The 15,748-nt window shown below is 52.5% G+C and overlaps 2 protein-coding genes across 2 annotated transcripts; both read right to left on the minus strand.

Annotated features, from left to right (window-relative positions):
* Positions 1-977: 977 nt before the first annotated feature.
* LOC134806978 (glycerol-3-phosphate acyltransferase 2, mitochondrial-like) lies at positions 978-6,877 on the minus strand. Its single transcript, XM_063789638.1, has 9 exons — positions 6,454-6,877; positions 6,042-6,141; positions 5,724-5,944; positions 5,217-5,340; positions 4,964-5,046; positions 4,215-4,637; positions 3,805-3,871; positions 3,447-3,710; positions 978-1,127 (listed from the first exon to the last, which is right to left on the minus strand). The coding sequence occupies exons 1-8, from the start codon at positions 6,789-6,791 to the stop codon at positions 3,489-3,491; spliced, it is 1,578 nt and encodes a 525-aa protein (XP_063645708.1). The 5' UTR covers positions 6,792-6,877; the 3' UTR covers positions 978-1,127; positions 3,447-3,488.
* LOC107971389 (glycerol-3-phosphate acyltransferase 2, mitochondrial) lies at positions 6,859-13,905 on the minus strand. The gene is made up of 7 exons (XM_054677581.2): positions 13,806-13,905; positions 11,293-11,415; positions 11,029-11,142; positions 10,294-10,367; positions 9,777-9,881; positions 9,439-9,567; positions 6,859-7,125 (listed from the first exon to the last, which is right to left on the minus strand). The coding sequence occupies exons 2-7, from the start codon at positions 11,353-11,355 to the stop codon at positions 6,957-6,959; spliced, it is 654 nt and encodes a 217-aa protein (XP_054533556.2). The 5' UTR covers positions 11,356-11,415; positions 13,806-13,905; the 3' UTR covers positions 6,859-6,956.
* Positions 13,906-15,748: the final 1,843 nt, after the last annotated feature.

The following is a 15,748-nucleotide window of genomic DNA, read 5'->3' on the forward strand; positions in this document are numbered from 1 at the left end:
TGCTATAAAGACACATGCACACGTATGTTTATTGTGGCACTATTCACCATAGCAAAGACTTGGAACCAACCCAAATGTCCATCAATGATAGATTGGATTAAGAAAATGTGGCACATATACAGCATGGAATACTATGCAGCCATAAAAAATGATGAGTTCATGTCCTTTTTAGGGACATGGATGAAGCTGGAAACCATCATTCTCAGCAAACTATCACAAGGAAAAAAAACCAAACACCACATGTTCTCACTCATAGGTGGGAATTGAACAATGAGAACACTTGGACACAGGGTGGGGAACATCACACACTGGGTCCTTTTGTGGGGTGGAGGTATGGGGGAGGGATAGCATTAGGAGATATACCTAATGTAAATGACGAGTTAATGGGTGCAGCACACCAACATGGCACATGTATACACATGTAACAAACATGCACGTTGTGCACATGTACCCCAGAACTTAAAGTATAATAAAAAATATATATATTAAAAAAATAACAAAAAAGTGCTAATTGTAAAAAACAACAAAAAAAAGATTTCAAATTTAGTTTGAACCTTCAATTTATACCTTAAGCAAGTGACTTGAAGGAAATTTGAATGCTGTGTGCCTTCTCCCAGCTCTGCCTCACTGAGGATGGGAACCCAGTGGCACCTGAGACTCCTGGATGTAGTGCCTGGGTGACATTCCTGTGGAGAAAAGCACTTTAGGGCCAGTCTCTAGATGTCTTCTCATGAGTCTTCTGCTTTCACATGAAGCTTTTTAGAAGACAGAAGGAAAAAAATGTGAGAAGAAATACCTTACCCTTCCAGAAGATAGACCTGTTGTGCAGAGGTGCATACAACTGAGGACAGGGTTCAACGTTTTAAATTTCCACGTAGTTTCTGTGACTTCATTTAAGAGACCGTTGTTTGAATTCCATGGTTCCAATTTGTGTCTACTTTCCTGTTCACATAAATTTATAGGAATATACATGCCAGCTGTGAGAGATGACTTTATTTCACTGTTGCTCTTATATCCCCCTACAGTTGTCACAAGGACACCGATATCACACAGTGACATGAACCTAGACATATAGTACACTTGGCAGAAGAATTTTCCAGGTCTAGCCCAGCAGTCCATTCAATGATCTAAAATTGTGATACAGAGAAAAATAGAAACACATATGAAACACTATAGTCAAGATACCCTGAAGTAAAAAACAGAATAATTTTGACTGATGCATGACACATGCAAAGCCATATTGCACATGTATGTGCATATGTAAGGATCATGTTGTATGATCCTTCTCTATAATCTGTGTTTATAGGGCATATCTATGTACAACCTCTATTACACAGAATTAGGCTCAGCCGGAAGGGGGCCAAGATGGCCAACTAGAAGCAGCTATGGTGCATGGCTCTCACAGAGAAGAATGAAAGGGATGAGTAAACACAGCACCTTCAACTGAAATATCCAAGTACTCACATTGGAACTGATCAGGAAAACAGCTCCACCCATGGAGAATGGAAAAAAGCAGGGCAGGGTGACAGCCCACCCAGAAGTGACAAAGAGCCAAGGGGAACCCCTTCGCCTGCGCAGGGAAGTGATGAGTGAATGTGTGAAAATAAACTCCAAACCAGAATTTCATATCCAGCCAAACTAAGCTTCATAAGCAAAGGAGAAATAAGCTCCTTTTCAGACAAGCAAATGCTGAGAAAATCTGTTACCACCAGACCAACTTTACAAGAGCTCATGAAGCTCAGAAGTGTCCCACAACTACATGGAAATTGAACAGCCTGCTCCTGAATGACTCCTGGCTAAATAATGAAATTAAGGCAGAAATCAAGAAGTTCTTTGAAACCAATGAGAACAAAGAGACAATGTACCAGAATCTCTGGGACACAGTTGAGGCAATGTTAAGAGGGAAATTATCCCTCTAAATGACCTTATTCAAAAGCTAGAAAAATCTCAAGTTAACAACCTAACATCACAACTAAAAGAACTGGAGAACCAAGAGCAAACAAACCTCAAATCTAGAAGACAAGAATCAACCAAAATAAGAGTTGAACTGAAGAAGATACACACACACACACACACACACACACACACACACAAATTCAAAAGATCAATGAATCGAGGAGCTGGTTTCTTGAAAAAAAGTAATAAAATAGATTGACCACTAGCTAGACTAATAAGGAAGAAAAGAGAGAAGATTCAAATAAACACAATCAGAAATAATAAGGGTGATATTACCACTGACCCCACAGAAATACAACCATCTGAGAATATTATAAACAACTCTATGCACATAAACTAGAAAATCTAGAAGAAATGGATAAATTCCTGGACACATACACCCTCCCAAGATTGAATCATTGAATCCCTGAATAGACCAATAATGAGTTCTGAAATTGAGGCAGTAATAAATAGCCTACCAACCAAAAAAAAAAAAAAAAAAGCCCAGTACCACATGGATTCATAGCTCAATTCTACCAAATGTACAAAGAAGAGCTGGTACCATTCCTGCTGAAAGTATTCCAAAACAATTGAAAAGGAGGGACTCCTTCCTAACATTGTATGAGGCCAACATCATCCTGATACCAAAACCAGGCACAGATACAACAAAAAAAGAAAACTTCAGGCCAATATGCTTGATGAACATTGATGCAAAAATCCTCAATAAAATATTGGCAAACCGAATCCAGCAGCACATCAAAAAGCTTATCCACCGTGATCAAGCAGGCTTCATCCCTGGGATGCAAGGTTGGTTCAACATACACAAATCAATAAATGTGATTCATCACATACACAGAACTAAAGACAAAAGCCACCTGATTATGTCAATAGATCCAGAAAAGGCTTTGATAAAATTTAACAACCTTCATGTTAAAAACTCTCAATAAACTATGTATTGAAGGAATCAGAGCCATATATGACAAACCCACAGCCAATATCATACTGAATGGGCAAAAGCTGGAAGCATTCCCCTTGAAAACTGACACAAGACAATGATGCCCTCTGTCACCACTCCTATTCAACATAGTATTGGAAGTTCTGGCCAGGGCAATTAGGCAAGAGAAAGAAATAAAGTGTATTCGAGTAGGAAGAGAGGAAGTCAAACTATCCCTGTTTGACCCCATCATCTCAGCCCAAAAGCTATTTATTTATTTATTTATTTATTTATTTATTTATTTATTTATTTTGGGATGGAGTCTTGCTGTGTCACTCAGGCTGGAGTGCAGTGGCACAATCTTGGCTCACTGCAACCTCCGCCTCCCGGGTTCAAGCGATTCTCCCGCCTCAGCCTCCTGAATAGCTGCTACTACAGGTGTGTGCCACGACGTCTGGCTAATTTTTTCTATTTTTAGTAGAGACGGGGTTTCACTATGTTAGCCAGGATGGTCTTGGTCTCCTGACCTCATGATCCACCCACCTCGTGCACCTACCCCGTGCACCTCAAGACTCACCGCCCACAGCCTCGCTCAGGAAGATGGGCAGCAGCTCAGCACTCAGCCATGCCAGGTGAGGTGTGTGAGGCCTGGGCCAGGCCGCGGCACCACCAGCAAGTCGCCCTGGCGGATGCGCAGCAGGGCCACATGCGCCCGAAGCAGGCTCAGTGAGTGCTGCAGCAGGCTCCGCAGCTGCCCAGAGAAGCCTACATCAAAGTCACGCAACAGTATCTCCTCCGTCAGCCAGGAGAACTCCCCCAGGAGCTGCGACAGGAACACACCCTGGGTGGGCAAAGCAGGGCTGAGCAGCAGGGCCACACATCCACCCCCCCACCCCAACCGCCCAGGTCCCCACCACATTGCACCCCCTACCTACTGATGCTTGAAGAGCAGCAGCGTCGCCATGATGGCCGTGCTCATCACCGCAGAGCTCCCCACACTGGCTGGAGTGGGGCGGGGGGTGGAGATGCTGGTCAGGTTGAGGCCCAGCAGCCTGGTCCCTCCATGATCTAGCAAGTCTTCCTAGCCACACATCCCAACTCCACCCCAGGGATGAAGAACGTACACCCGGAGCAGTGGTGTTTATCATCACACACAGGCTGAGAGCAGGCCAGGAGCTGGGGGCCTTCCCCTGGATCTCATCGTAGGGCCCACACATCAACCCACAGCCTCTACTAGAGGGGCACTGAAGAAGATACAGATGGATCTCCCTATAAGGGCCCTCTGCGGAGGCGCTATGCTAAGCCCCTTACACGTATCATTCCATTCAGTTAACACCATCCCCACCCAAAGCTAAGGAGACTCCGCTCAGAAGGCAGGGCTGGGTGTGGCCTTGGGGAAGCAGCTGCAGCCTCCTGGCCTCCGGCCACCATCTTTGTGCATGCACTTAGCTGCTCCCTCATGATGGCCCTGGCTGCCTGCTCCTCCTGTAGGAGAAGGGTTCCATTCTTCTTCAGATGTCCCCGAGGTACCACAGAGCGCCTCAGGTGCAGACACTCACTTGGAATGGAGAACCCTGGTGACTGGCTGACCCCGAGAGGGGACGGTTCAGTGACCCACCCGCAAAGGCCCAGATCTGGTTCACCCTCACCACTCAGGACATGACAGCTCAGTCTCCTGACCAGGAGCTGGTCCTCTTCCTTGAGGGCCAGGAGAGGCCCAGTTATGGGGGTCCACTCCTGCTCCTTCTCAGTGTCTGGGACAGCAGTACTGAGATAGAGACACAGATTACAGGATGAAGGGTCCAAACACAAAAACAGCTGTGGGAATGCCTAGGGCTTTCTAAAAGGTGAGGGTGTTTCCCCCTCCCAGCCTCAGGACAGAGGATGGCTTCTATAATCCCCAGTCCCATCCAGGCCTCTGTGCCATACCCCACACTCAGACTGTTGGCAAGGCGAGTACCTGGAACTATTCTAGATGACCCCAGGATATTTGGTGAGGGAGGGCTGCTAGTGTGTGTATATGGGGGATACATAAGCTGGTGCTGAAGGGCTGCTTGCCTTGCCCCCTGAGACCCCACGCTCCCGTGCCCCTACCATTGGCCCAGCACGATGGGCTGCAGTAGCTGCTCCAGGGTCTGTCTGCCGCCCCAGCAGCTTCTGGCACTGACGATGTATTCCTGCCCAGGAGAAGGCTATTAGGTGGCCTGCTCGGGCCCACCAGGAAACTTGCACACAGCCCACTGGAAGTAGGCAAAGCTATCCCTGCAGTGGCTTTGAGGGCCAGCCTGCCAGGATGCCTACGACAGACACCCCAGGTACTCCCAGCCTTCCCCAGCTGGCTCCATACCTGCAGGGAAAAGGGCTGAGCTAGGTGCACCCAGGAGCAGATCCGGTGGCTGCAGCCCCAGCGGCTCCACAAGCTACGTAGGACAGCCAGAGCTCCTGTCCACAGCCCCAGGGGGGGCCGAGGCCTGCAAGGAGGGAGAGGATAACTATACTCACCAAGGACACTGCTCTCGGGCGGACATCAGGGCTGCCCACCCATCCTGGTCCCCAGAGGTATCCTCTGGTCACACCCTGCTCAGTTTTATCTCAGGCCCAAACTGGTGCGTGACCTTGTCCCAAGCTCCTCTTTTCTTATCCATGACACAGGAAAAATCCCTCCCTATCAAGGTCTTCACAGGATGAAATGAGATGATGGTAATGGCCTTGGCAGGTGCTGCCAGATGATTGTAAGGACGATTCCTTTGTGCCCCCCACAGCCCTAAGTGGGGCTCAGCCACAGGACACAATATTGTGCCTCCTGTCGGGAGCTGGTGTCCACCTAGGGGCCCAAGGGGCTGGAGGGTCTCACATTCTCACATGGTCTATGTCACACGGTGCATCCGGAACCAGGTCATAGGTGACGGCCACTGGTACCAGCAGAGCATCTGGGACGATGCCCACCTGGACTGCCTGCACCACAAACCCCACCCAAGCCTGGCCCAGGGCTGACAGCCGTGGCCCCAGAGCCCCAGGAGGTTCCTCCAGGAAGATGAGCAGGGGCTGCCCACTAACCAGCAGCTGCTCTATGACCTGGAATAGGAGGGGTCAGAGGGGGTGTTAAGGCCAGAGCAGAAACAGACCCCTGTCCCCTTAGCCTGGCCCATATGTAACCACTGGGGGCACTCACCGCCTGGACCACAGCCCTTGCAAGGAGCCCCTCAGAGCTGTCCAGGGAGAGGCTGGCCTCTGGGGGCAGGAAAAGCCCCCCAAGCTTCCTCAGCAGAGCTCTGTGGGACATAGGGCAGAGCCTGATAAGGAAAGGGGCTCTGAAGATGTGAATGAGTAAGGGGCTAGTGAGAGTCTCAGCTCCCCCATGGCCAGCCTGTGTCCTACTTGAATACCCTGAGGCGAAGCCATGGCCCTAGGCCCTGTGGCTGACACCTCCATCTAAGCCCCACAGGCTAGACTGCTGTATGGCTCGGAGCAGAGAGGCCACGAAGAGGGCCTTTAGCAGGGAGCTGCTGCCAACACACCCCGATACACACCCCGCCCCAGCCTGCGACTTCTCCCATGTATGTCTAGAGGCAAAAGGTTTTTACCTGAGGGCAGGGGAGCAGGTGCGGGAGTCCCAGGCCACACGGAGCACACCCAGGCCCTGGGAGAGCAGCATAAAGGGCAGCAGGATCCCATCCAGGAGGGTTTTGTGAGTAGAGAGGAGGACAAGCGGCAAGCCCTGCTCCAGGGAGAGCCAGAGGGAAGTGCCAACCTGCCCCACCCTGAGGACACAGGCAGCCAAAGACCCAGGGCAGCCCCAGAGGGAGGGACAGTTCAGCCGCAGAGTTCTTCCTCTGAGCACATTTCCCAAAAGCAAAGGAGCCTTTAGACAACTCTTAAGGTAACTGCACCGACGCACTGACGTAATGGTTGTTAAGACCATGATGGAAAGACGTTAGAGGAAGCCCCATGGGAGCAGGGCCGTGAGACATAAGGGAAGGTCGGCAAAGAGCAGGGGATTTTTCCCACCAGCTGATGGGGACTGGACTGCTGTATGGCTGGGAGCAGAGAGGCCAGGAAGCAGGACCAGATGGGGACTGCTCCTGACTTAAGGGCTTGGCCCAGCCTCTGCTCTTCTGCTCCCACCATCCCCAACCCAATGGAGGGCGGGCCTTACTGCCTGGGCGGCCTTCTGGACCATCTTCATCTGACCCTTGTGGAGCTGCACATTCAGGAACAGGCAGTTCAGGAACCTCAGCAGCGCCCAGCTGAACAGCCTGGGGAGGGACACCAGGCCTGAGGTGCGGCAAGGAGTGACGCTCGGCCCGTGGCACTTGGAGGGCTGCCCAGTGCTCCTTAGGGCAGGCCCCGCCACTATCCTCATTTTACAGAAGAGGAAAGTGAGACTCAGGGAAGCTACAGAACTGCTTCCTGGTAGTGAACGCTAAGAAGTAGCAGTGCTGGGACTGGAAGTTCTGACACCAGAGTTCATGCCCACCAGACGCTGCTACTCTCCCACGACCTCATGGTGGAGCTGCCTCACATCAGAATCAGAGCATCTGCCTCAATTTACCCTAAAGGAGACTAGAGGACCAAGCCTCTCTCCAGGCAGAACCCAGCCTGGTCTTCACAATCTACCAGAAAAGGTGAAATAAAAAGGAAGGATTAGTAATAGAAGAAGGAAAGGGGATAACTGCAGGGGCAAAATCCCTGGTGGGCAGGTGGGTGGGGTTGTCCCTGCAGCCCAACAGGAGGACCAGCTCTATTTATTTTTTAGGACAGGGTCTTGCTCTGTTGCCCAGGCTGAAGTGCAGTGGCACAAACTTGGCTCACTACAACCTCTGCCTCCTGGGCTCAAGCGATCCTCCCACCTCAGCCTCTCAAGCATCTAGGACCACAGGCACGCAACAGTGCACCCGGCTAATTTTTGGAGAGACAAGTTTGCCCTGGCTGGTCTATGTCGCCCAGGCTGGTCTTCAGCTCTTGGGTGATCCACCCCACTCAGCCTCCCAAAGTGCTGATATTACAGGTGTGAGCCACTGCACTGGCATAGGACCAGCTTTAATTTAGGACAGACACATAGCTGTAGTAGCAGGGAAATGTGCTGGATAAGCAGCAAGTCCCCATGTGATGGCTTTTATCTTTCTGTGAAGCATGAGATGGGGAATCAGTTGACAGTGGATAAGTCTAAGAAGGAGCAGGCTGGGTGGGAGCCCTGGAGAGTGCCATGTGTCCCTGTGACATTTGCACTTAGCAAGGAAACCAGTCCACTGGTGTGTGTTTCTCTGGCAACGCTGGGCTGCTCAGGTGCAAAGAGAAGGTAGACAGCGGGGGATCATGCCCATGACTCCCTCGAAAGAGCATTATTAGCACCCTGAGCCTGCAATCTCAGCTAGGCTTGGAGGGAAGGAAACACAGAAAGGGAGGCTGATGGCTGATGTCAAGGTAGGCAGATCAAGCGACTAGAACAGCAGAGGGCTGGTCAAGGTCACCAACAACCTCTACTTTCTGTCCTTGCTCAGTTGGCCACTCAGCACATTCAAGACAGCTGAGCTTGACACATGCTGCCCCAAGCCCACCTGTACTCAGGGACTCATTCATCTCCTTGGCTTTAAACACCATCTGTATGCTAAAGCCTCGCAGTGTCTCTGGCCCCAACCTCTCTTCTGAGCTCCAGGCTCCTATATGCAGCTGCCTCCTCAGTGTCTCCACAAGCATGTCAGGTACCAAAACTCTCTCTCTCCAAACTACCTTTTTGGGCCAACTCACTTCTCCCAAAGCCTGTTCTCTGTCCATACCACCAGAAAGTAGGCTAGAAACGGGGCTGTCCTGTAACTTCTCCTACTTCCCTCACTGCCCCTGTTCCCACTGTCCAATCCCTCAGTGAGTCCTGTTAATATCACCTCGACCTCTCAATCCACTTTTCAACCTCTACTGTCCACCATGATCTCTCACCTGGATTAACAAAACAGCCTTCCAGATGCCCTTCTGGTCTCCACTCTTGACCCCAATTCATGATGTCACTTCCCACTTAAAACCTTGCAACTGGTTTTCACTGCACTTGGAGATCCAGTCCAAACTTGCACGGCCTTACATGATTTGATCCCTTCTGCCTCTCGATTTCACCTCCCATAGCTCTCGACCCCTCACTTGCTGGCTTCCAACCACGTCAGCTTCTGGAGCAAACCTAGTCCTTTCCTGCCCAGGGCCAAAGCTCAGGCTATTCCCTCTAGCAAGACTATTCGCCTCATTCTTGTTCGCCTTTTCTTCCTCTTGGCTCTGGCTTACAGGCTCTTTGTCCCCTTCCTGGTATTCTGTCTCAGCCCTGTTCCTTCCTCCTTGCAGCCGCGCATATCTCGTTTACCCTCCGTTTCCCTGGAACAGTGTGCTGCATCTAACATAGGCTCCGACCTGTGCTGGCAAAATGTGGGGATGGGAGGCGGTGGTGAAGGCAGGCTGCAGCCCACTCTGGTAAACACTATCCAGCAACCCAGGAGGAGAGTCCAGCACTTCCCCAAGCCCGGCCAACACCCGCTCTCCAGAAGGACAGAGTCCCCAGCCCAAGGGTGAGTGCCCTTCAGCCCAGTTACCTGACCAGGAAGGGACGGGGTGGGGCCTGGATGTGACCCAGGATGCGCTGTACCTCCTTCTTCACAAGGTCAGGCACCTGGCCTTCCCCAGTGCCTCCTGGGACCCTCCCTGAGAGGAGGTTCTGCACCCTGTGAGGGGGTTAGAAGGAGTGCTATGAGGCTGCAGCAGGGCACGGCCTCCAGTCTTCACCCTCCTCCTTAAGGAAGGGTCCCAGGCAAAGCTCATGCTCTAGAAGCCTTGCCCCAGCCACCCCTCTCAAACACCCCTACCTAGTGTCATTGTCATCCCATTCAGGATCCCAGAAATGCCAGCCAGACTTCACTCCCTGCCTCCTCACCCGGTGCTTTCCATGATCTTCTGTGGGACATCCTGGCAGGGGGGGATGTGCTGCTCCAGGGACCACAGGAAATAGCAGAGCCTCCGAACCAGCCAGCCCCGAAACCTGGGCACAGCTCCCAGAGCAGGAGGGAAGATCCTTCAGAGAGGGCCCACCTCCACTAGGACTCACAGAAGGCTATTCAATCAGAAAGGGACCACACCCCAGACCCATGTACTAGGAACACCTGAGCAGGAAGAACTGCCTGTCCATCTGTGCCCCATTCCCACCCCTCACCCTGTTGAGTCGGGTACAGGTTCACAGCCTGAAACACGGTGGGCAATCCATACATGCTCACAGAAGGAACTGCAAGAGAGCTCCAAGTCCGCCCCTCCCTGCAGGCTTGTGTATGGAACAGAGGACGGGGCCCTTCTTTCTCTATCAGAGGAAGAAAATGGCACCAAAAAGCAGGGCCCCAGCAGCCCTGCACCCAAGGGTCCCTGTCCCCAAGCCTGCTCCAGTCCATAGCTCTGACTACCTTGTGTTCTCCTCCTTCACCAGGATCACATTGCAGAAGCCTAGGTCCATTATGCTTCTGTGGAAGAGGGACTCCTGCAAGACAGGGGGAGAGACAGCATGTCCTGGGGGGCCTTTGCAAACTGGTAAAGAAACGCCCCTGTACTGCCCCTCTGGCTCTGCCAGGTGGCCTGCTAAGTCTTCCAGGAGAAAAGATTACAGCACAGTATTTCGCAAAAGGTGTTTGACCCCAGATTCTAGGCTGGCTCAGGAAAAAGGGGCCCATGCTCAAAACTGAAGTGCTGTATCCTGTACAGAATCACCCTCTTTCAGAGTGGTATGTGAAAGTCTCCAGAAGTTATCTTCTCAACAGCAGAGAAAACGCAGCCTGGGTCTCCATGAGAAATCTGGGCTCCCTCACCACCATCACATGACACAAACCAAAAAAGAGGTCTTCAAGCATGTGCTGAGTGCTGGGGAAGTCTGAGTGGGTGATGTCCACAAAACTGAACAACAAAACTGACACAGGCATGATAAGAACCCAGCCCTCTGGGCACACCCTACCACCACTTAGGCCCCTCTGTACTTCTCCCACCCAACTCTCCCAGGCCTGGGAACAAGCCACCGCCCAACCATACAACCAATACCAGTGCATCCATTCCCCTGAAAGACAGAAGCAGAGGCATGGGGCAGGGAAGAGCCAAGCTTGCAGGGACATAAAGGAAGCAGCTTCCCAGAGCTCGCTACCATCACTCACCCAGCTCTTGGGGGTGCAGGTCTGGCAACAGCGACCCACAAAGGGGCGATACTTCCCCAGGAATGGAGTGACAGCCTCCAGCTTCATCCCAAAGCCTGACGACCACAGGCTAGTCTGGAAAGGGCGATGAGGAGAGATGAGAGGACTCAAAGTCCTTGGCAGGAGAGAGGGAAAGATGGAGCAATGGAGGCTCTAGGAGTGAGGGGCACAGCAGAAGGGGTGGCAGGGCAGAGAGGATTTGAGGAATGGGAGGAGCCACATTACCTCTCGGCCACTGGGGCTGCTCCTTGGCTGAGTTTGGCATCTGCCTTCCAACATGGTGGCCATGAGAGCCTAGAAGAACCACGAACCAGTCACCTCTGGCACTCTCCTTCTCCCCACAGAAACCTGAGCCAGGGAAAGGTGCAAGGATGGAGCCATAAGAATCTGAGCCATAATCCAGGGCCTCCTGCGGTAACTGCAACCCCCCATCACAGGACAGACAGACATCACTTAGGCCATCAGTGGTGAGGAGAACCTAGGCTGGAAACTAGGGGCTGGCTCAGATCAAGGCCCTGCCCCACACCCAACTGATCCCACAAAGGAGCCAGCTGTCCTCAAAAGGTCTCACAGTATCCAGGTCAGGGCCCTCCTCGGGCCAACATGAGGGGGATCGGTTGTCTTAGCATCCACACCCACCCGGCCATCTCCTAGCACAGATGGGGGCTGTACCGGAGATGCTGATCCTTTCTGTGCAGAGGGAAAGAATGAGGGCTGGATTGGAAGGAAGGAGGCACAAGACTGCCAAGGAGGAAGAAGACTATCGCCATGAGGCCACCAGGTCCTACTCAGCTGCCCTTCCCCTCCTCACCAGGAGACAGCCCTGTAACCACCCAAACATTACGGGAATGTGGGCTGGCTAATAGAAGAGGGACAACTCAGGGTCAGAACACAGAGGCCTACTCACCAGGAATGAGCATCTAGTTGGGGACAAAGACAGACTTTTCCACAATCACTCCCCTCTCACATTAACGTTCTCCACAGAAGACGCCACTTGTATCTCCTCAGCCCCTCCTTCCCACCACAATATTTCCCTGAACTAATAAATACCTATGTTCCTTCAAACAGCACTGAACGACTCCTGGCTCAAAAATTTGGGCCTAAAAGCCCCTCTTCCCTATTTCTCAGCACGACCCTGATGAGTGGGCTGGTCTAATCATGTTTCCCCATCCCTACCACACTTTGATCAGGCCCATCTAGGAGCCTCTCCCTTCCCAGCCACCCACCCAATTCTGCCCAGGGTTCTAAGTCCACGATGCTTCTGGAACACCCTCTAAGCCCTCCCTCTCCTCCTTGGGTTCCCCAGCCCAAGCCTGCCCGGCAAAGAGCCATTCGAAGCCCTCCTCCAGGGCTATGGTTTCATCTCCCTACGTGGTCAGAGTGTCCTGAGGGCAGGGACTCATCTCTGTATGTCCAGCAGTCTGCCCGGTGTGCAAGAGGGAACCAGGAAGAGCCAGCTGACCCACAATAACTTCCTCCCAAGAATTCTCCAGGCGCGTTCCTCCTTTCCCCAGTCAGCTCGGTTTCCAGCCAGGAAGCCAAGCAGTAATGGGATCAGGATCCCTGCAGTGCCCAGGGTCTGGGGGGCCACGGGAGACTCATCCCAAAGGCACTCTGTTATCTTGAAAATGTTGCATAGCCCTGTTCACAGACACATGGTACAGGAAGGCTACAAACCCACGCCCGCTTTGCAAGGAGGGTGTCTGTCCCCTAGCTGCAGACCACCCCCAACCCCCAAATCCAACCCCATTAGGTCTGTGCTAGCTCTACGGAAGCAGAGTCAAAGCCATGGCAAGGGGTTATTCCCATCTGCCAGTTAACAACACAGCTCAGGACTCCTACAGCAGAGGATGCAAACTGGCACCCCGAGGGCAAATTCAACTCATAGACACATATATATACACACACATATATACATATATAATACATATATACATATATATATACACACATATATACATATATAATACATATATACATATATACACACATATATACATATAATACATATATACATATACACACACACACTTCTTTGACTACACAACGTGCTAAAACCTTATGATGTAAAACCAACGTTGAACAGCAGTGGGCTTGTTACATATACATTTTTTGAAAATCAAGGTTTCCAGTCGCGGCTGTAATGGAAAAAGCTGAGCTCTGGCATCTCTGAGCACACACCCCACAGGGCCCAGCTGGCCGCCACTGTCCCTTTAGCCCGACAGCAGGAGCCCTCCCGTTTGCCTCCACCTTGATTATCACTGACGCCTGAGCCTGTGCACATCTGAGCGTTCAGCCCTTGATCAAGGGTAAAACTCTAAACCTGCCCCCACGTTTGAAATGCTTGTGCCCTACAGAGAGCCGCAAGAGAACTTCACCTTCCCGGCTCTGCTCAAACATGGCCTCGGCGCCCCACAGCCCCCGCCCAGGGCCCCTCAGGCCTCAGCTCCCTCGTCAGACCCGTGACAGGCGCTCCCCGAGCTGCCCCAAGATGTGCGAAGGGCACCTGCCCGACATCAGGTCCTGGATGCCCTCTCTGGATGTAGGGGAACGGGATGCCGAGGAAGAGGCAAAGCGGGGCTCTCCACAACACCACGCCCCACAAGGACTCATTCCCGCCACAAGCCCCGCATGGCCGGCGCTCCCTCCCTTTCGACTTCCGCCCAGTCCCCAACAGGCCGCTCAGACCAGGCTCTTGAAGCAGGAAAGCCCCTGGATGATCCCGGTCCGCTTCTGACCTGGCCTCGCCGGGGAGCGACCACCGCGCCTCTCACCTCACACCAGCCGCCAACTCCCGCCAAAGCAGCAGCTCCGCAAAGCCGCCACAAGGCGTGGACTGCTCAAGGGAAGGAGCGGATTGCCCACCTCCGCGCGTCCGGCTAAAAGGCAGCCCCGAGAGCCAATTGGGATGCGCGCTGGTCCAGAAGCCCCGCCCTGCGTCCCGTGCTCTGCGACACTCAACGTGGCCACGGGACCCGTGCTCTGGGGATGGCCTGCTCCGTTTTCCAGTCGGCCCTGGCCCGCGGTGGGAGGGGAGTACTGCAGGCGGCCGCGAGGCCCCGGGTGCTTGAGCTTCGAGCAGGGACTCAGGCCAGATTCTGATTAAAGAGGTTATCCCAGGGCTTACGCTCCTCCAAGCTGGGGTTCGGCTCCAGCAAAATTCTGAGCTGAGGACGATTAGAAAGGAGAGAAGATCATCAAGAGACAGTTGCAGTCATGAAAAACAAGTCAGGCCTCCCAGTGTCATTTCCTTTGTTAATGTGAAGCCTAGACCACCGTCAGGGACCTCCAGCAGCCGCGCGGTGCTAAGGTTTCAGCTGGGCCTGTGGCCAGTGTGTTCATTCGTGTGGTTATTTGATTAAGACCTGACTCCTGTCTCGGCCCTAAGCTCCGCGTAAACAAAGACCTTATGGGTTCATTCATGTTGTGACTGTGTTCCCAGCACCCAGCAGGAGACCAGCCAGTGGGAGGCAAGCAGTATAGCACAGATGAACATGCGAATGACTGTGCTCTCTGTTCCTGCCCCCATGGAATGAGCCCGCCTGACATGCCAGAGGATTCCACGGTTCCAGAGCGTGTGACACACGTGTGCCGGAGCAAAGCCACACATGAGCCTGGCGGGGCCCAAGACAGCACAGAACGTGTTCACATCCTCCCTCGTCTCTGACTCACCAGCCCTGATGTGACTCCCACACCCTGCCCCTCCGGGATGTAGCCTTGCTCTCCCTTTGTGCCATTTCGTGTCTATCCAGGCTGTGTGTGCATCCACTCACCTTCACTGGGATTTGCAACGTCCTCCCGGTACCTGCAGAATCCATTTTGTACCCCATCTTACCGTTCTTTTGTATCAGGGTGCCTGTCCACCTCGAGATCCTGAGACTCTGACGCTGAAAAACGAAAAATATAGACTTTCACTTCGAAGTTGTAAGTTGCCTCCTAAGAGTGCAGACTTGAATTTACCGAAGGCTGACGCCTCTTAGTTCTGGGAACACCATCTGTACAGGCAGCTGAGTTTTGCCGTTGTGAACACGTCCCCACCTCTTAAGGAGTTCTCATGCTGAGAAGTAGCCCCAAAGCGGAGACTTTAGACTAGAAGGTTGCATGGATTGACTGTAGAGACGAGGCGCAGCATCTCAGAGTTCAGCTGTCAGATGTGCTGCTTCTTTGGAAGAAACGTATTTTGTTATGGTGGTGATGGTTGTTTGCTGCAATTTGGACATTTGAAAAGAAGCATCCCTCTCAGACCCAGATTGGGTCTGGGACCGAGGACTCAGTGTGCTCTTTCTCCCTCAAGCAGTTTGCAGGAGAGGCAGAGCTGCAGTGCAGCAAGACCTGTAGGCCAGCTGCCATACACACTGATTGTGACTGACCCGACCCTGAGAGAAACATAAACTGATTTGAGCTGGGCCCTGCCCAACCTGGACTGGACTTGGTGAGCCCCGTCCTGGACTCATGCCAGAATGCATTACCCAGAATATCCTGATGCACATAACTGACCGCCTGCGCCCAGAGGGACAAAGGCCCTCCCTGTGGCTGGGGGCAGGTGTTCCCTGAAGGCACTGACAGGCCTTTCTCCTGTATATCACCTGGAGAAAAGGACTTGAGCTGGCATTAGAATGGGCAGAGGGGCTCTTGCCCGTCTGTCTGGGGACCACCAGTGGGGCAGAGAAAAGGAGATGTG

Source organism: Pan troglodytes, chromosome 12, assembly GCF_028858775.2.
Source record: "Pan troglodytes isolate AG18354 chromosome 12, NHGRI_mPanTro3-v2.0_pri, whole genome shotgun sequence".
NCBI classification, from domain to species: domain Eukaryota; kingdom Metazoa; phylum Chordata; class Mammalia; order Primates; family Hominidae; genus Pan; species Pan troglodytes.